Source organism: Solenopsis invicta, chromosome 2 (assembly GCF_016802725.1).
Source record: "Solenopsis invicta isolate M01_SB chromosome 2, UNIL_Sinv_3.0, whole genome shotgun sequence".
Taxonomy (NCBI): domain Eukaryota; kingdom Metazoa; phylum Arthropoda; class Insecta; order Hymenoptera; family Formicidae; genus Solenopsis; species Solenopsis invicta.
In genome coordinates, this window is record NC_052665.1 from 10226102 (window position 1) to 10241121 (window position 15020).

The window sequence follows — 15020 nt, forward strand, 5'->3', positions numbered from 1 at the left end:
TTTTTCAATAAGTGTTACTGTAACGAGACTTATTTTATTAAAAATACATTTATTTAATATCATCATCATGTATCTTATAAATAAGAAAAAAAATTATTACTTCAATACATGTTGGTTCGCATAATGCCATATACAAATCGCAGCGGTAACGTGAACATTCAATGATCGTGTCACTCCTACTTGAGGTATCTGCACACACGTGTCAAAGAGAGGTATAAAATTCGCTGGTATACCATTCTTCTCGTTCCTACAAAATAGATTCCTAATTAGTCGTCAGTTACAATAGTCAGTTCAGAACAGATTAAGAGATTCAATCAGTTAATGGACAAATAGAAACAATTTAATCCTAGAATACTGTTACGATTACATTTTAATCCAAGTATTAATTCAAGTTTATTACAGTTTTTGTTACAACTTAAAAATATTTAATAAAATTTTTTTTACATTAAAATAGTGTTAAAGATCGGTTATTTTAATACCTTGCAACTTATAAAGTAGAAAAAAAGTGTAACAAATTCTGAAATGCGGATTAATTCTTAGAGTAGCGTTGATATCAGAAAAATCATGAGTAGCATTCTAGGATTAATATAATTATATTTTCAAGTGAAAGATATTTCGATAGTGCATCTGCGTGAAAATTAAATCTAAAAAAACTATCAATTTGCAATTTATTATTTTATAGTCTTGCTTTAATATTTTTCTTAAACAGTCATTTGCTGGCTATTGTTCAGCAACTGGTGCAGTGATTCTATATCAGTTTTAAAGTGAATGAAAGAAGTAGTATCCTTATGGCCGTTTTTTGAATCGTCGCCAAATCAACACATATCGAGCCATTTTAGCCCATGCCTCGGGCACACATAGCAAATGCTATGCCAATCTCCATTCAATGCGTGGCCACATCTCTGCTTTACGTAAAATCGAATATATCAGAAGAACGCTGTGGAAATAGCCGATGTGACGATAGTCCTCCTCATTCCTTTACTATTAATATCAGTGACCTCGTAAAAGGCTTCGTCTACATTAGTCTACGATCCTACACCGCTCCTTAACAAATCGGAATTTAATTACCCTAAAACAAGAATTGTCCTTTTCTCGAATGTCATTGTCGTCAGATTTACACTATTGACCGTTTGTTCAACCCCAATTAAAGACCATCCCGCATTCTTTTTGTCCAATAAGAATTTCTGTAACTCGTGTGGCTTCACCTAAGAATTTCAGATCAGAGTATTTATTATAACCAATTAAAACCATCCTTAATATACTTTAAAAAGACAAAGACTTGGATAGTAATTAATTAAAAAGTTAAAAGTTAAATAATACTGTTAAAACACTAAAACTTTCAACTTGGTTAATTTCAAATGAGTTAATTTTTAACTAGTTATTTTTAAAACGTATAAACTTCAATTTATAAACTTTTCTATTCCAAGTTAAAGTTACATATATTATACATAAAAGGAAAAAAAATTGTGAAAGAAAAAATACCAATATAAAAAACAATATTTTTTCGTTATTTCACATACAAATTTAATTTACAAATAAAATATTGAATTCATTCGATTCATACAATTGTCTTGTTATTTACAATAATATAATTAAAAATTACAACATTCTAATTTAATATAAATTAAAATAACTTTTAATTTAAGTTAATCTTAACGCAACTTTTAACCAAGTTGGTTTTTCGTTCGTGGAATTCTTAATGTAACTAAATAAATTAATTTAAACTTAATTTAGTTAAAAAAAAATATTAATTATCAATCCAATCTTGTTAACAGATGAAAAATCTGTTGCAATCGCATCGACGTATAAATCATCATCTTACACCTTATTGTTTAAAGACCCGAAACTTTTCAAAAAACTTCCTTAATTAACGAATAAGCAAATTGTAGCAAAAAGGTAAAAGTTGACAATTGGAAAATTCGTACAATAACTTTTTCGATCAAATAAATAAAATTACGAATTTGGAGAAATATTTGGAAAAATTTGGCATTCGGCTTTGAAATGTTTGAAAAACTTGTTATACGCCCTATATTTTGAGAAATATATTGAAGATTATTCCATAAAAGTTTCAAAGAAAAATGTTCATATATTTGGCTGAGATATGGCGAAGTTGTAAGAAAACACCGTATTAAAATGTACTATTAATGTAAATGTATGTGTGGTATGTCTCGACGGCGCTGTAAAAGATAAATGGTATTACAAGCGTAAATCTTTACGGTAATTGCAATATTGTGGTTGTAACGAGAGACTCTTACTCGACATGTAGATCTATCGCTACGAGTTTCGTTGAAATTGATTATTTACACGTCCGAGCCTCTCCTTGTTCTATGATCTACGATCGTTTAGGCTCGTCGATTACTCATGTTTAAAAAATTTGTTTATAATCAATAAAAAATTTCACTATTTTTCTTAGTTTTTATCAAGTGCTCCTTTTCGGCTTCAAGCAGGACATTTTTTTTCAAAAAGTGATCGGGAAAAGTCAGGGATTTTTTTTAAATTTCGCTAACAATCCGGTATAAGTTGTTGAAATACCTGCAGAATATTTAACCATTTATCAGCAGACACACTGAGATACTGAAACTCCTTGTCCTTTACACAATTCGCATTTGCGACGACTAGTGCTCGAACTCCTAATATCTCGCATGTCCTAGCGATTCCGCCTAAATTTGGTGATCGCTCAACGAATGATGCCACAACTATCAAACCTTCATGCGATTGTGTGTCTTGTAGAAATATGAATTCATTCATCATTTCGCAAATGTCGTTGCACAAATTTATAGGTTTCGACGGATTAATCTTTTTCTGAATATCGTATACACCCTCCATACAACTTTCAACATTATTTTCTAACAACTTGGTATGCATATCACCTACAATGTAATAATTTTAATAATAATAGCAAATATTAGACCGATGATTAATATGAGAAATAACATATGCTATTTTCAAAATAGTCAAAGCAGATCTTGATACTTAATTATTTTCATATAAATTATTAAATACATTTTTTACTTAATTCTACAAGTTGTATGTCGATAAGTCATATCGGACTTTAAATACAATACATTCGTAAACTGAAGCTAAAAATAAAATCTCAAATTGGATCGTCAAATTTAATAATGATGCTACAAGCATTTTAAAAACTAAAGAATTTATAGCTTATAATTAATGATTTTATTTATAAAATAAAATTATTTCTCATATTCTAACCAGTATTTGTGTGATACAGTAAAATTTTATTATTATTTTTTAATTTTATAATGTATTTTTAAGACTCCTGACTCCTCAGCCGAGAACTCCGCATTGACGGTAGCGACATTCCGTCGCGGACAAAATTAGAACTAATACACGTGAAACGTGACAGATTGACGATAAAATGTTATCGCGCATGTCATTTTGTTATTATGTGTTTCATTGTGAAAATATGACTTGTCTCGTATTTATCAAATTCGTAAAAATAGACCGCGAGTAAAGTTTCTTTGAATTTTATACGTAAAAGTACATTTTTCACTCCTTTCAATAGCTATCCGTGTGTTTTTCTGTCTGAATAGACGTCATTTTACGTGCTTTTTACGACTATTTACTGACTGCCAGACGAAAAAAGGATAGTCGTGACCGATATTTGTAAGTGTTTTAAAGCCATCTGATTAGTCTGTTTTATCCAAATCGACATTATTTAGAAATGGCACGTCGGACAAAATTACGTGCCCATGTGTTTTCCTGTTTCAATAGCTTCACTTTACATGCTTTTTACAATTATTTACTGACTGTTAGGTGGAAAAAGGATAGTCGTGACCGATATTTAGAATTGTTTTAAAGTCATCTGCTTAGTCTGTTTTATCCAAATTGGCTTTATTTACAAATGGCATGCCGGACAAAATTACGTGTTATTTCACGCAATTTCTCGCTTCTGACGTCACGACTTCAATATGGCCGCGGCAAGTACTCAGGAGCCTTAAACTCCACTCTTTCTTATAAATAATTTTTTTCGAAATTCGTATATTTTGTCGTTTAAAATTACCTGTGAAAAATTTCGTCAGATATACAGAAGATTCAATGTTAGTCGGAAATGAATTCACGTTATAATGCCGTAAAGAATGATTGTCATTTTCCTTAAACATTAAGTCTTTAAATACAGTCGGACTAATCCATTCGTCACGACTTACGTTAGTCAAACGTGGCAATTCGTAATAAATTGTCTGTAAACGTTATAAAATGATATTTATTAGTATGTTATTAATATATTGACGAATTTAAGGAGATTCTTCAGTAACAGGCTTTTAATGGCAGTTCAATATCATTGTTACATTGTTGCGAAGCTTTTCAATACATATTTTAACGACGATATCAATATTATCAAGATTTACAGAATCCTGCTATAGTTAAAAAAAAAGTGAAGGAAAGTCACGCGACTCTTCATTCGCTATGTCTTTTAACAAAGAAGCTTTCGGTATTGCTATTTTCGAAATAAATAAGTAATGAACAAAATTTAAGCGATAAAAATAATTTGTTATTTAAAAATATTTTCTTTGCAGTATTGATAAATTAATGTGGAAGAAATTAAAAATAAATTATTTAAACATTGCAACATTACCAGATTTTCACTAGTGTGACGTTACATCCAAAGAGAATTATATAACACGTATATATACACATTTCACGTTGTTACAAAATGATACGATGAAATTTTATTTATTACCGTCTCGCGAATCATCGACATAAGATACGAATGCCTCCTCATACAAAGTTGTATGTATCAAAGTATACTTGGTGTGTATGCTGTCTTCTTTCATGATATATAATATTATCCTTTTAATTCCTTTTTAAAAATGATACGTTGATATTCGGATCTATCAAAGTTTATTATTATTCGCTTTCTCACGATGCTGAGTGATTTTTACACTATCACCTCAAAGTACAAATTTTATTCCTTCAAATGGGTAAAAACGTCCTGCATTGATTATTTATCAAAATATCGCAATTTGAAGTAATCTCTTTTTTTACGATTTCAGCTTGATACTATCAGCATTTATATAACCAAATGCATTACGGAAAGATCGTTCAGTCGAATTTTGCACATCATACGTTGTGTATACGTCGCTCTATCTTTTTACAGTATCATCCCGTACAATTTTGATCTCATATCGATGCATTTTTTTTATATCAGATTGAGAAATTCTATTCCAAATTTGACAGTGCCTCTTCTAAATCTGCCATAACCGTCAACTGTCCTCGACGATTTCTCAAACGACATTCAAAATTGGATCAGCTTCTTATATTATGTAAAAAGAACGAAGAATCTCCTTCTTTGTTAATTCTTTGTTATCAAGGCAAATGTGCGATACATACCTCCAAACTGTAGTCTTCGAACGGATGGAAATTAGAAAAGTAAAAATCATCCTGTATTTTAAATGAATTTTTTGTCGAACATTCTTGTAACAAACCAATCACAGCTGCCTGATATACAGCTTTGTATTCTAATATGCTATTATCGCCAAAAGTTTTTTCCATTAAGTCATACAATCGTGTCAAAATAAACTACAGACAAAAAAAAATAAAGATGAGTGAAACCATGGGATATATGTTACCGCTCAAAAGTTTCAGTAATATATTTTTAAGTATATTTTAATCCTTTTTTCGAGATTTTACTTGCCTGATTATAAATACGCGCACTAAATTGCTGTCCTAAACAACACTGCACTATATACGGCAGAGCTGTACGAATGAAAATTTTCTGTTCATCGCGTGAAAGGAGTTTCGCGATATGATAGACAATGCTTGCCATAGAAATCGTACATGTTGGACGCTGCTTTATACTCTAGAAATATATGTATTTCACAAGTAAACATTAGTATTAAATTAAAATTAATATATTCTATTGATAATCATCGTTTCAATTGAAATATAGGTATGTGGTAGTCTAGTCTATTAATATTTAACATTAAAATAAAGATATTCTCAAAAAGAGAGTTTTTTTTTCAATGTGCGAGGCAAAGGTTGAGAATATTTTTTTTACAAAATTATAGGATTTATTCTATTATTCGGCTTACCTTTTCAAAAAGTGACCACAACTTATCGCGTAGATGAATATTTTTGGTAAAGATTCGTACTAGTAACCATTCCTGCATAATTTTCACACTAGACTGATTGCTTTCCGAAAAAATTAAGTCACACAATTCCTCTTGCAGTAAACAAACGTAATCCTACAAAACAATTTTTCTTTACTAAAATAAAAAAAAGTATAAAACTTAAAAAAATTAATAATGAGAATATGGCTTACCTCACTCAACGCTGGTTCCAATATTAATAAGATTTGCATTATTCTGTGTTTGAATTTATGTAAAGGCGAATCATTAAAGTATCTCTTGGTTTTATTCGTTTTCAATGTATCAAGTAACGTCTGAGCATGATTATTAACATATGCTATGCAATCTGATTCCGAATAACTAATTATTCTATGTAACAGTACAATCGCTTCTGCTCTAATTGCAGTATCATTATTGGAATCCCTGTTAATAGAAGATATTAATTATTATAATTTACAAAAGTTATTTACAAATTGCTTTCAATTAAGAAGGTTCTCCAATCTTTTTACATAATACGATAGCTTGATCAAACTTTAAAAATAAGTTTATCTTTAATACATGAGCATTTCTGAAATTAAAAAAAAAAAAAAAAAATATTTTAATAACTTTTTAAAATAGCATTGAATCTTATGGGAAGCAGTTTTAAGTAATTAATTGTAAACAAAATATAATAACTTTGAAAGGCTTTATTCATAAGAATGAATGGAATTTAAAGAACATTTTGGAATTGAAAAAATGAAGTTTCACCCTTCTATTTTCATGTAATAGTATTGCTGAATAGTACAAATCTTTTTTACATCTATGGTATCACACTAGTAAAAATGTGAAAATGTTACTATATTTAAATCATCAATATAAATTCTTTTTCAATTTTTTTTCACATTCTTCACGTTATAAAGAAAATATTTTTAAATAACAAATTATTATTTTACTTCTCAAGTTTCGTTCATCATTTATTATTTTTATTATTAAAAATGACAATGCCAAAAGCTTTTACGTTAAGATATTAGGTGTACGCAAAAGTTTTATCCTTTCTTAATTTCTCTAATGTAATTAATTTAGTTTGAAATATTTTCCCGCCGTTTTGTGTTTTGATAACAAGTTAGTATTGAACTTCCTAAAATGTCATTTATTATAATTTGAAGAACACAACGTACGTTACGAATAGTTGATACAATAAACAATGAAAAATTTTATATTTGACAGTGCATTCGATATGAATTTCAACAAGGGAAAAATTCCGTTGATGCGAGTGAATCCATCATTTGCTTTGTTCTTGGGAAAAATTATGTCCAATGTTTGCACAATACGTCACTTTAAAAACAGTGATTTTGATGCGAGTGACTATCCGCGTTCTGGAACGTCACGAAAGTTTTAGGCCGACAATTTGGTAACGTTGTTGTCGAATGAAAACCAAACGTCCCAAACGCAAGTAGAATTTGCAGAATAGCTCGGAGTTGACCAAGCAATAATTTCAAGGCAACTGCATGAAATGGGGAAAATTTTTAAGTTCGGAAAATGGGTACCGCATGAATTGTCGCCAAAATATTATCCGCTCGTTAGGTACATACGTTTCATTGTTTTTCAAATAGCACAAAAAACAGATTTTTTATTGAAAATTATTATTGGCAATGAAAAGTGGATTATGTATGATAATCCTAAACGCAGACATTCTTGGTAGTCTGTCTTTTATATAAGTGGCAAAACTAAATATTTATAGTAAAAAGATTCTTTCGTGTATTTGATGAGACGCGAAAGGCGTAATTTATTACTAGTTGGCTTTAGTCAGGTGAAACGGTGACAAACGCTACAGTCGTCGATTGAATAATTTGGTCGACAAAATTGAGGAGAAAAGGCCACTTTACTTGGCAAGGGAGTCGAAAAGTCATTTCGTAGCACGACAGTGCCAAGTTGCGCACGTTGCTCGAATCATTCGACAAACCGTCATTAACTTAGACCGAGAAGTTTTTTCGTACGCGGCATATATAACTTGGCGTCTTCGGATTATCAACTGTTCCAATCGATGCAGCACTCTTTAGCAGAGGACAGCGAGACGTGGCAGAAATACGAAAATCGCTCGATGAATTCATTGCTTTCAAAACCATATCTTTCTTCCGCGAAGGAATCCAGCGGTTGCCTGAAAGGTGGCAGAAAATATAGGAAATATAGAAAAATATTTCTTAGATAGATCTACAGTCACTGTATTTTATGACAAATAAAAATTTTGAAAGAAATACTAAAACCTTTGTGTATACATTCGATACATTTGAATGAAAAAATGTCAAGTGACTTCTCTCTACTTTTTTAAGTTGGAAAACTTTCTTAATTTTAACAAGCTGGATATTTAAAATAAAGTTGGATAACAAATCGTTAAAAGTTAAATTATAAAGTTGAAAAATTAACTTTTAACTTACAAGATAACCTAACCAAGTGTCAACTTCTAATTTTAATGAAACTTTGTGTACACGTAGGTTATACACGTGCATACAAGAATTTAGAAAATATCGCAAACACGCACGACAACATTTTATCGTCAATCTGTCATGGTGCACTATTAGTTCTAAGTTTATCCGCGACGGAACGTCGGTACTGTCAACGCGGAGTTCTCGGCCAAAGTGCCAGGAGACTTAATTTAATCTCAACGCAACTTTTCTTTCAACCGAGTTAGTCTTTCGTTCGTGCAAATTTTAATTGAACATAACTAGATTATTTTTTTTAAGAGACTAACTCTTTCATTCAATTTCGTTAAAAAATCAACTTATCCTAATTTAAAATAAATATTGATAAACAAATACTTACAGGATAAAAACATGTTTTGGATAATAATGACCCAAGTACTTGTCAATAAATAAATGAGCATGATTTTCGATTTTCTTGTCACGCCGATATATGGGACTATGAAAGAGACAATGTGTTAACGGACTTTTTAATCTCATCAAATTTTGTACATCCAAATTTTTTAGTTTGGAAAGCAATATCCTTTTAAACTTTGCTGTAATCTCGCCTTCATTTAATAATTTAACAATATACTACAAAGTAAAGTAGATTATAAACAGATGACATTTTAAAAATTTAAATATTTTATATTCAATTTATATATTTAAATATTTTAAAAATATCTTTTCGGCATAAATTTTCAACTTACTCCTTCCGTAAATTGTACAGCGTTGGGCAAAAGCAGAAAGTTGTTATTAATAATAACTCCCATGAGATTTTGTATCGCCATCCAAAAGACATTATTATTCTTCTTACCGTTGTCGATACACGTAAAGCTCAAATTCAAAGTATATTCCAAAGTCTCCCTGTCACTCGTTTCTCTTACAACTTTATTATCAATCATTACCGTTAGTATCTTTGCAATTTCAGAGACATTTTCCGGCAAACCCACATCAAGGAATTTTAGTAAATTGGTCAGCATAGCGGCAACGGAAATCCACGAGGCCACTGGGGAATTTACAAGATACCGATGCATAAGTTTCAAAAGAAGCAAATAATATTCCGACGCAATTTTTCCTTTTAAATTCACCATATTGATGTCACTCGTTATACCAAGTAAATGCTTTTTACATAAAGTTGGTAAAACCAGTATGTTTTGAGAGAGATGCAAAACGTGTAATCCATACAAATATTGCATATTTACAGTTTGCAAGTTGCGTATCAAGTTTAGACTTTCGTTTTCCAGCTTTTCCCCGTAACTGCGTATATCTTTTTCCGACATGAAGAAAGGCGCGTTGGCGACATGCGAGGACACGATTCTTACGTATCTCGTGTAATCCTCATAGGTCAGTTGAACGGATATCCTCCTCGTATTCTTAATTAAAAAATTAAAAGTGGTGTGCATGTGCGACGATATAAAGTTTGTCATTTTATCGCGAGGTCCTTTTACGGAAAGGTGCAGCAGATGCGATATAAATTCCACTACATTCATACTGGAGATGATATCGGCGTAAGGTCGCACGCTGATGTCATTCAAGATGTATAGTAAATTATTTAACGCTTCCATGGCGGGAGTCGGCTTGCCGAAAAAGGATAAAAGAGATGCATCGTACATTAAATATACCATTATCGCAAATGTTCTAGGATTCATCTCGAGATTGACGTTTCCTTGCTTGTAACTCGCACAAGTTTTTTCCATGAAAGTTACCACATCTCCTTCCTTTAATACCGTTTGCAGCCAAGTTTTAATAACGTTCCAAGGAGCTGTTCCTCTCACGAGACCCTCTCCAGAGGGAAATGTTGCCAAAACGTTAGCGAGCAACGGTAGATCGTTTATTCGTTGCGCACAATTGGGAATTGCTCGCAGTAATTCGATTTGAGACGCAGTGCGTAGAATGTGAGAGTGCGCGCTGAGATTAATCTCTACTAAAACTTTAATGGCGTTTAATTCACTTGCCTGCCATTCGGAATACTGCGGCCCCTCGTGCGAAACCGTTTGTAACACGTGTATCACGTAAAATATTGCTACGGGACCCCAGGCTACGCAGTTTATCTTCTTCAGGAATCTGTTGAGTAGATCGCTCTTTTTCGCGTATCTAAGGAATTGTGAGAGCTCCTCCACGATTCCCGGACATTCCTCATTGGAATGGCACTCGTAGAGAAAATTATTGTTCAAAATACCTACGAAGAATACAAAAGTGGAACAAGTTTCACCATTTTTCGGTCGCAATATGGATCAGAGTGTTGAATAATATAATTTTGTCTATATCAATTTTTTAATATATTTTTTTCTAATTATATAAATTGCGGGTCGATCGTCGAGCTTCGAATCGCACAATCACAAATTGAAGCTTGAAATAATATCGTAAATTAAAACTTATGGTGGAAGGACACAAGGAGAGTTATCGCGCGTAAAAAGTGAAGGTGATACGTGAAATGGTGTCCAATCGCGCGTAGAGAGCGTAAATTCACGGAAATGACAGAAATAGCAAAACGGTAAACTGTCAGTGGATCGTCATATGGATTTTCACATGAACTGCGTCAGCTCCCCATTATCTCTGAATTACCGTACATTCACAAAAATAGCTCTTATCTTCTTCCACCATGATTAAACCGATCGTCAATTTTAATAATAATGCTACAATTCCCATACGGCACATCATAAACGTTGAATCAACATTTTGAAAGCATTAAATTACATTACAAATGTCGAAATAACATAGACGAGAAACGTCTAATCATTAAATTAATGTCCATTAAACGTTTCGTAAACATTATAATTCAACATTCATCAACATTGTTCTATATCGTTTTCATATTTATTCAATATGCAATATGGATTTCATATGTATACATATATATTATCCAGATTAGATAAGTTAATATTTTCTTTAAACTAAATTAAGTTAAAATTAATGACTCGTAAAAATAATTTAGTTACGTTAAAAGTTGCGTTGAGATTAAATTAACTCAAGTTTAAACAGCAATTTATATCAATAAATCACAAAAGTAATATCACAGAATTAAATTGACAAACATTAATTTTTTATCTACCCTGTATATCATTACACAGGATTAACATGGTTAAAAAAATTGAATAAAATAAGTATTAAAATTATAATTTCTAAATTATTAGAAAAAAAATCAAAATTTAAAAAACTAATTGAGAGTTTTATTATATGAATTTATTTATTTACTTTGCATTATACTAAAGATGGTCCAAATATATATAGGAACGAAACGTCTATATATATATATATATATATATATATATATATATATATATATATAATTTCTAATTTTTAATAATAAGATACTATATTATATACGCGGACAACCAGTGTCAAATTATTAAAATTATTTTTAATAATTTGCTCAGTTGATTTTTCTTTAATTTTCAAAATAAGTTGTTCATTAGTCAAATATATAAAATACAATTTGTAACTTGCATACACATCATAACGGTTAAAAATAATTTTGCTATAAGTTGTCAAATATAAACTTACGATCACATTGGAATTATATGTGATAATTTACGGTAAAATTATATTTAGCTGCTTTAATTTGTATGCGTGTGATACGTTACAAATCGTTTTTATATTTCTATCTAATTTATTTCGTTACGAGAAACATATAGTTACTATACTATATATAGTTAGTGAGTGTTATTCGTTTTTATAAACGACAAAAAACCGAGTCAGATTGAAACTAGTCTTACGAATAGACATCCGAATAAATGACATGAGAAACGTTAACAACTGTTTACATGTTGTAATTTGCTCATTTTTGGCCTTTTTGACATTCTCATATATTGTACGTATGTATGTATGTATATATATATTTTTTTATGATGTAAAATGAGCACTGAAATCCAATTTGACTCATTAGTTTCTATTCTTCTCTTCCCTATTATTGAAATTGATATTATTATTATTGATTTATTATTTGCGTCATTTATAAAATAGAACGACAGAGCATCGGAAATCAATTAAAATTCTTGTTGTTTCGTCACTACATAAAAGTTATTAACTGAAATATACTATAAAGTTTAATTTTTATCATTGATACACCATCAAATATTGTACATATACATGCGTTTTTAATATAAATTCAATATATAAAAAGTTAATATATATATATATATATACTAAAAGATGAAATAATACAAGATACATTTTATTCATATTTACCAGAGAAATTTATACATAATATTCTACTAAGATTAAGAAAAAATAATGAAAATAATAACTTGGTTACTTTTAACGAGTATTAATTTTAGATTCAATGTTAAAAACTTTACTAATTTTAAATTTAATGTTAAAAAAATATTAACGCTTTAACATTCAATATTGCTACGCCTCAACAGCATTCTTTCTCAATGTTCTGTGCTGTATGGGAAATATCTTAAAACACTGTAAAAAATTTATTGCGAAATATATTATCTTAAATATTATCAAAGTTCAAATTTGTAACTCCCTCATTCCATGACTGATAACTTACCTATGAATAATTCAAGAAATTGATCGTCAAATATGGTGTCGTCATCCAGTTTACAAACATGTGTTACACCCCATTTTGCAATAAAATTATTTTCGTGTAATAGAATTTTTTCAAAAATACATCGCAGCCAGATGATGTTGAAGCAATCGCAGGTTCTATGATCTTTATTTATTTTTGCTAAAGTAGCTACGTGAAATAAAACTGGTGTTATCAGATGCTCTTGTTTTTCTTCCAACGCTTCGTATAACAAGAAAAATCTTTCCTTAATGCGTTCTATCGACGAGGACATGTCAAATCTGTTGCAGATAAATGGTGTGACCTCAGCCTTTGTTAAATTCGCTTGTGTAAAACTTGATACATTTTCACTTATAGAATCGATCGCTTTCTTCATTATATACAGAGCCTGCTTACGATATTGTTGCAAGGGCGATCGCAATCCCTTTAATATAAATAACCAGAATGTCTTTGAACAGTAAATATCACGATGTATATGATACATTGAATCCGACGACGTGAAACATATATCTGCCATGATACTTAGATCAGTGAGAAATTCCTTTAAATCAATTATTTCCCGTAGAAGGTGGTCCCACAGAGGAAATGCGATACACTCGGGAGTAAACACTTGTATTAATTTGGGAAACATCGAGGCAAATAGTTTCCATTCGCAATCCTCTTTTAACTTTAGCCATAACTTTACAATCTCCAAGTACATGTGACTGAAGTCCTCTAGCTCCTCGTTCTCCTCGCTAGTGGTATGAAGTTTATATAAATGTAAAAATTCTAAAAAATATTCTAATATTTTCATATACATAATCCTTGAGTTACTAGCTGCAAAATAAGAATCGCTTAAACGAAAGATATCCTTCAGATATCGTTTCATTGAACTTGTATCGCAATAAAGTATCATTTGCAGATTGATTATGTCACACAAGAGGGAGATTTCCAAGGTGCTACGTAAATAATTTGATGGAAAGATCATATTTATATTCGGAAGACAAAGTTTCTCCACATCAGTGATTATCACATACTTTCTATTGCCTCGCTCAATGTTAGGAAACACAAATTGGTATTCTTGACACAACAGCGATCGGTAGAACTCAAGTTTACCTAGATCCAACTCTTCTTTAACCATTTCACGATTGTAAGATTGTATCAAATAATGTAAGTTGCTCTTAAAATCGCTTATAGTTTGTAAAAGCGAAATGTTTGCTGTTGAGAAATGTAAATAATGATTGTGCAGATCCATCTCTTTATTTAGATTTATTTTCCTGATGCAGATTATATAAAAATCATTGAACTACTTGTCATTTCTCATTTGCGAAAAAGTAAACGGTCATTATCCTGAAAAGTGCATGCCGTAAATAAGCAAATAAGAATGGTGTAGAAAAATTTGTATACAGTTTGTAACAATTATTTTATTTTAAAAGCCAGTAATTGTATAAAATATCCTCCTCACCTCAAATTTTGATGAAAATATACTCATTCACTCAAAATGAAAGAATCCGGCAGAAAAAAGTAATAGTTTGTCTCGCGTAGCAAAAATATTTTTTTCGTTTCTCATTTGGGACACGTGTTGTCAATTTGACCGAAACGGACTTTGAGGTTATAAAACGCAAATAATGACCTAGTTTAGACCGAACACTTGACACGCATACTAACAAGTAACTTTCTATTAAATTGTCTGGTAATACTGAAGGAGACGGTCTTTCTCACCGATTTTGATGAAATTAGGCTCATTCGATGCGTTTTCACATGAAACTAACGAATCTGGCAGAAAAAAGTGTCGCTCGGCCACACGAACCGAGATATCAATCGTCAAAGTTAGCGATTGTACAGGTTAGAATATCAGTCATCTCGGCGTAATGTAACGAACTGAGCATGCGCTGTGATAGAAATATGCACGAAATTTGAAATGCTTATTAATAATTATATCACTGCCACATTTACTACACTTGCTTGTATTTGCTAAAACATTATGTTGGATTAAAAAAGTTA

The 15020-nt window shown here is 30.8% G+C and overlaps 1 protein-coding gene across 6 annotated transcripts; it reads right to left on the bottom strand.

The window, feature by feature from the left end:
- Positions 1-14: 14 nt before the first annotated feature.
- Positions 15-14754, bottom strand: LOC105193761. 6 transcript variants are annotated; one of them, XM_011158336.3, is made up of 12 exons: positions 14482-14754; positions 13023-14366; positions 9232-10703; positions 8886-9115; positions 6281-6509; positions 6051-6203; positions 5654-5818; positions 5350-5538; positions 4022-4199; positions 2533-2870; positions 1069-1205; positions 15-247 (listed from the first exon to the last, which is right to left on the bottom strand). In XM_011158336.3, the coding sequence occupies exons 2-12, from the start codon at positions 14269-14271 to the stop codon at positions 97-99; spliced, it is 4491 nt and encodes a 1496-aa protein (XP_011156638.2). In that variant the 5' UTR covers positions 14272-14366; positions 14482-14754; the 3' UTR covers positions 15-96. The 6 variants fall into 6 exon arrangements, 5 of the variants coding, with proteins under 5 accessions (XP_011156638.2, XP_039313554.1, XP_011156639.2 ...); XM_039457620.1 differs by having other exon boundaries at positions 15-937; XM_011158337.3 differs by having other exon boundaries at positions 15-981.
- Positions 14755-15020: the final 266 nt, after the last annotated feature.

Excerpts from the sequence above, each read along its gene's own strand:
- LOC105193761 (XM_011158336.3), bottom strand. The coding sequence starts at position 14,271 with ATGGATCTGCACAATCATTATTTACATTTCTCAACAGCAAACATTTCG. Across the intron at positions 2,871-4,021 it reads TCTGACGAAATTTTTCACAG|GTGATATGCATACCAAGTTG; the intron begins GTAATTTTAAAC and ends ATTACATTGTAG. Across the intron at positions 1,206-2,532 it reads AATGGTTAAATATTCTGCAG|GTGAAGCCACACGAGTTACA; the intron begins GTATTTCAACAA and ends TGAAATTCTTAG.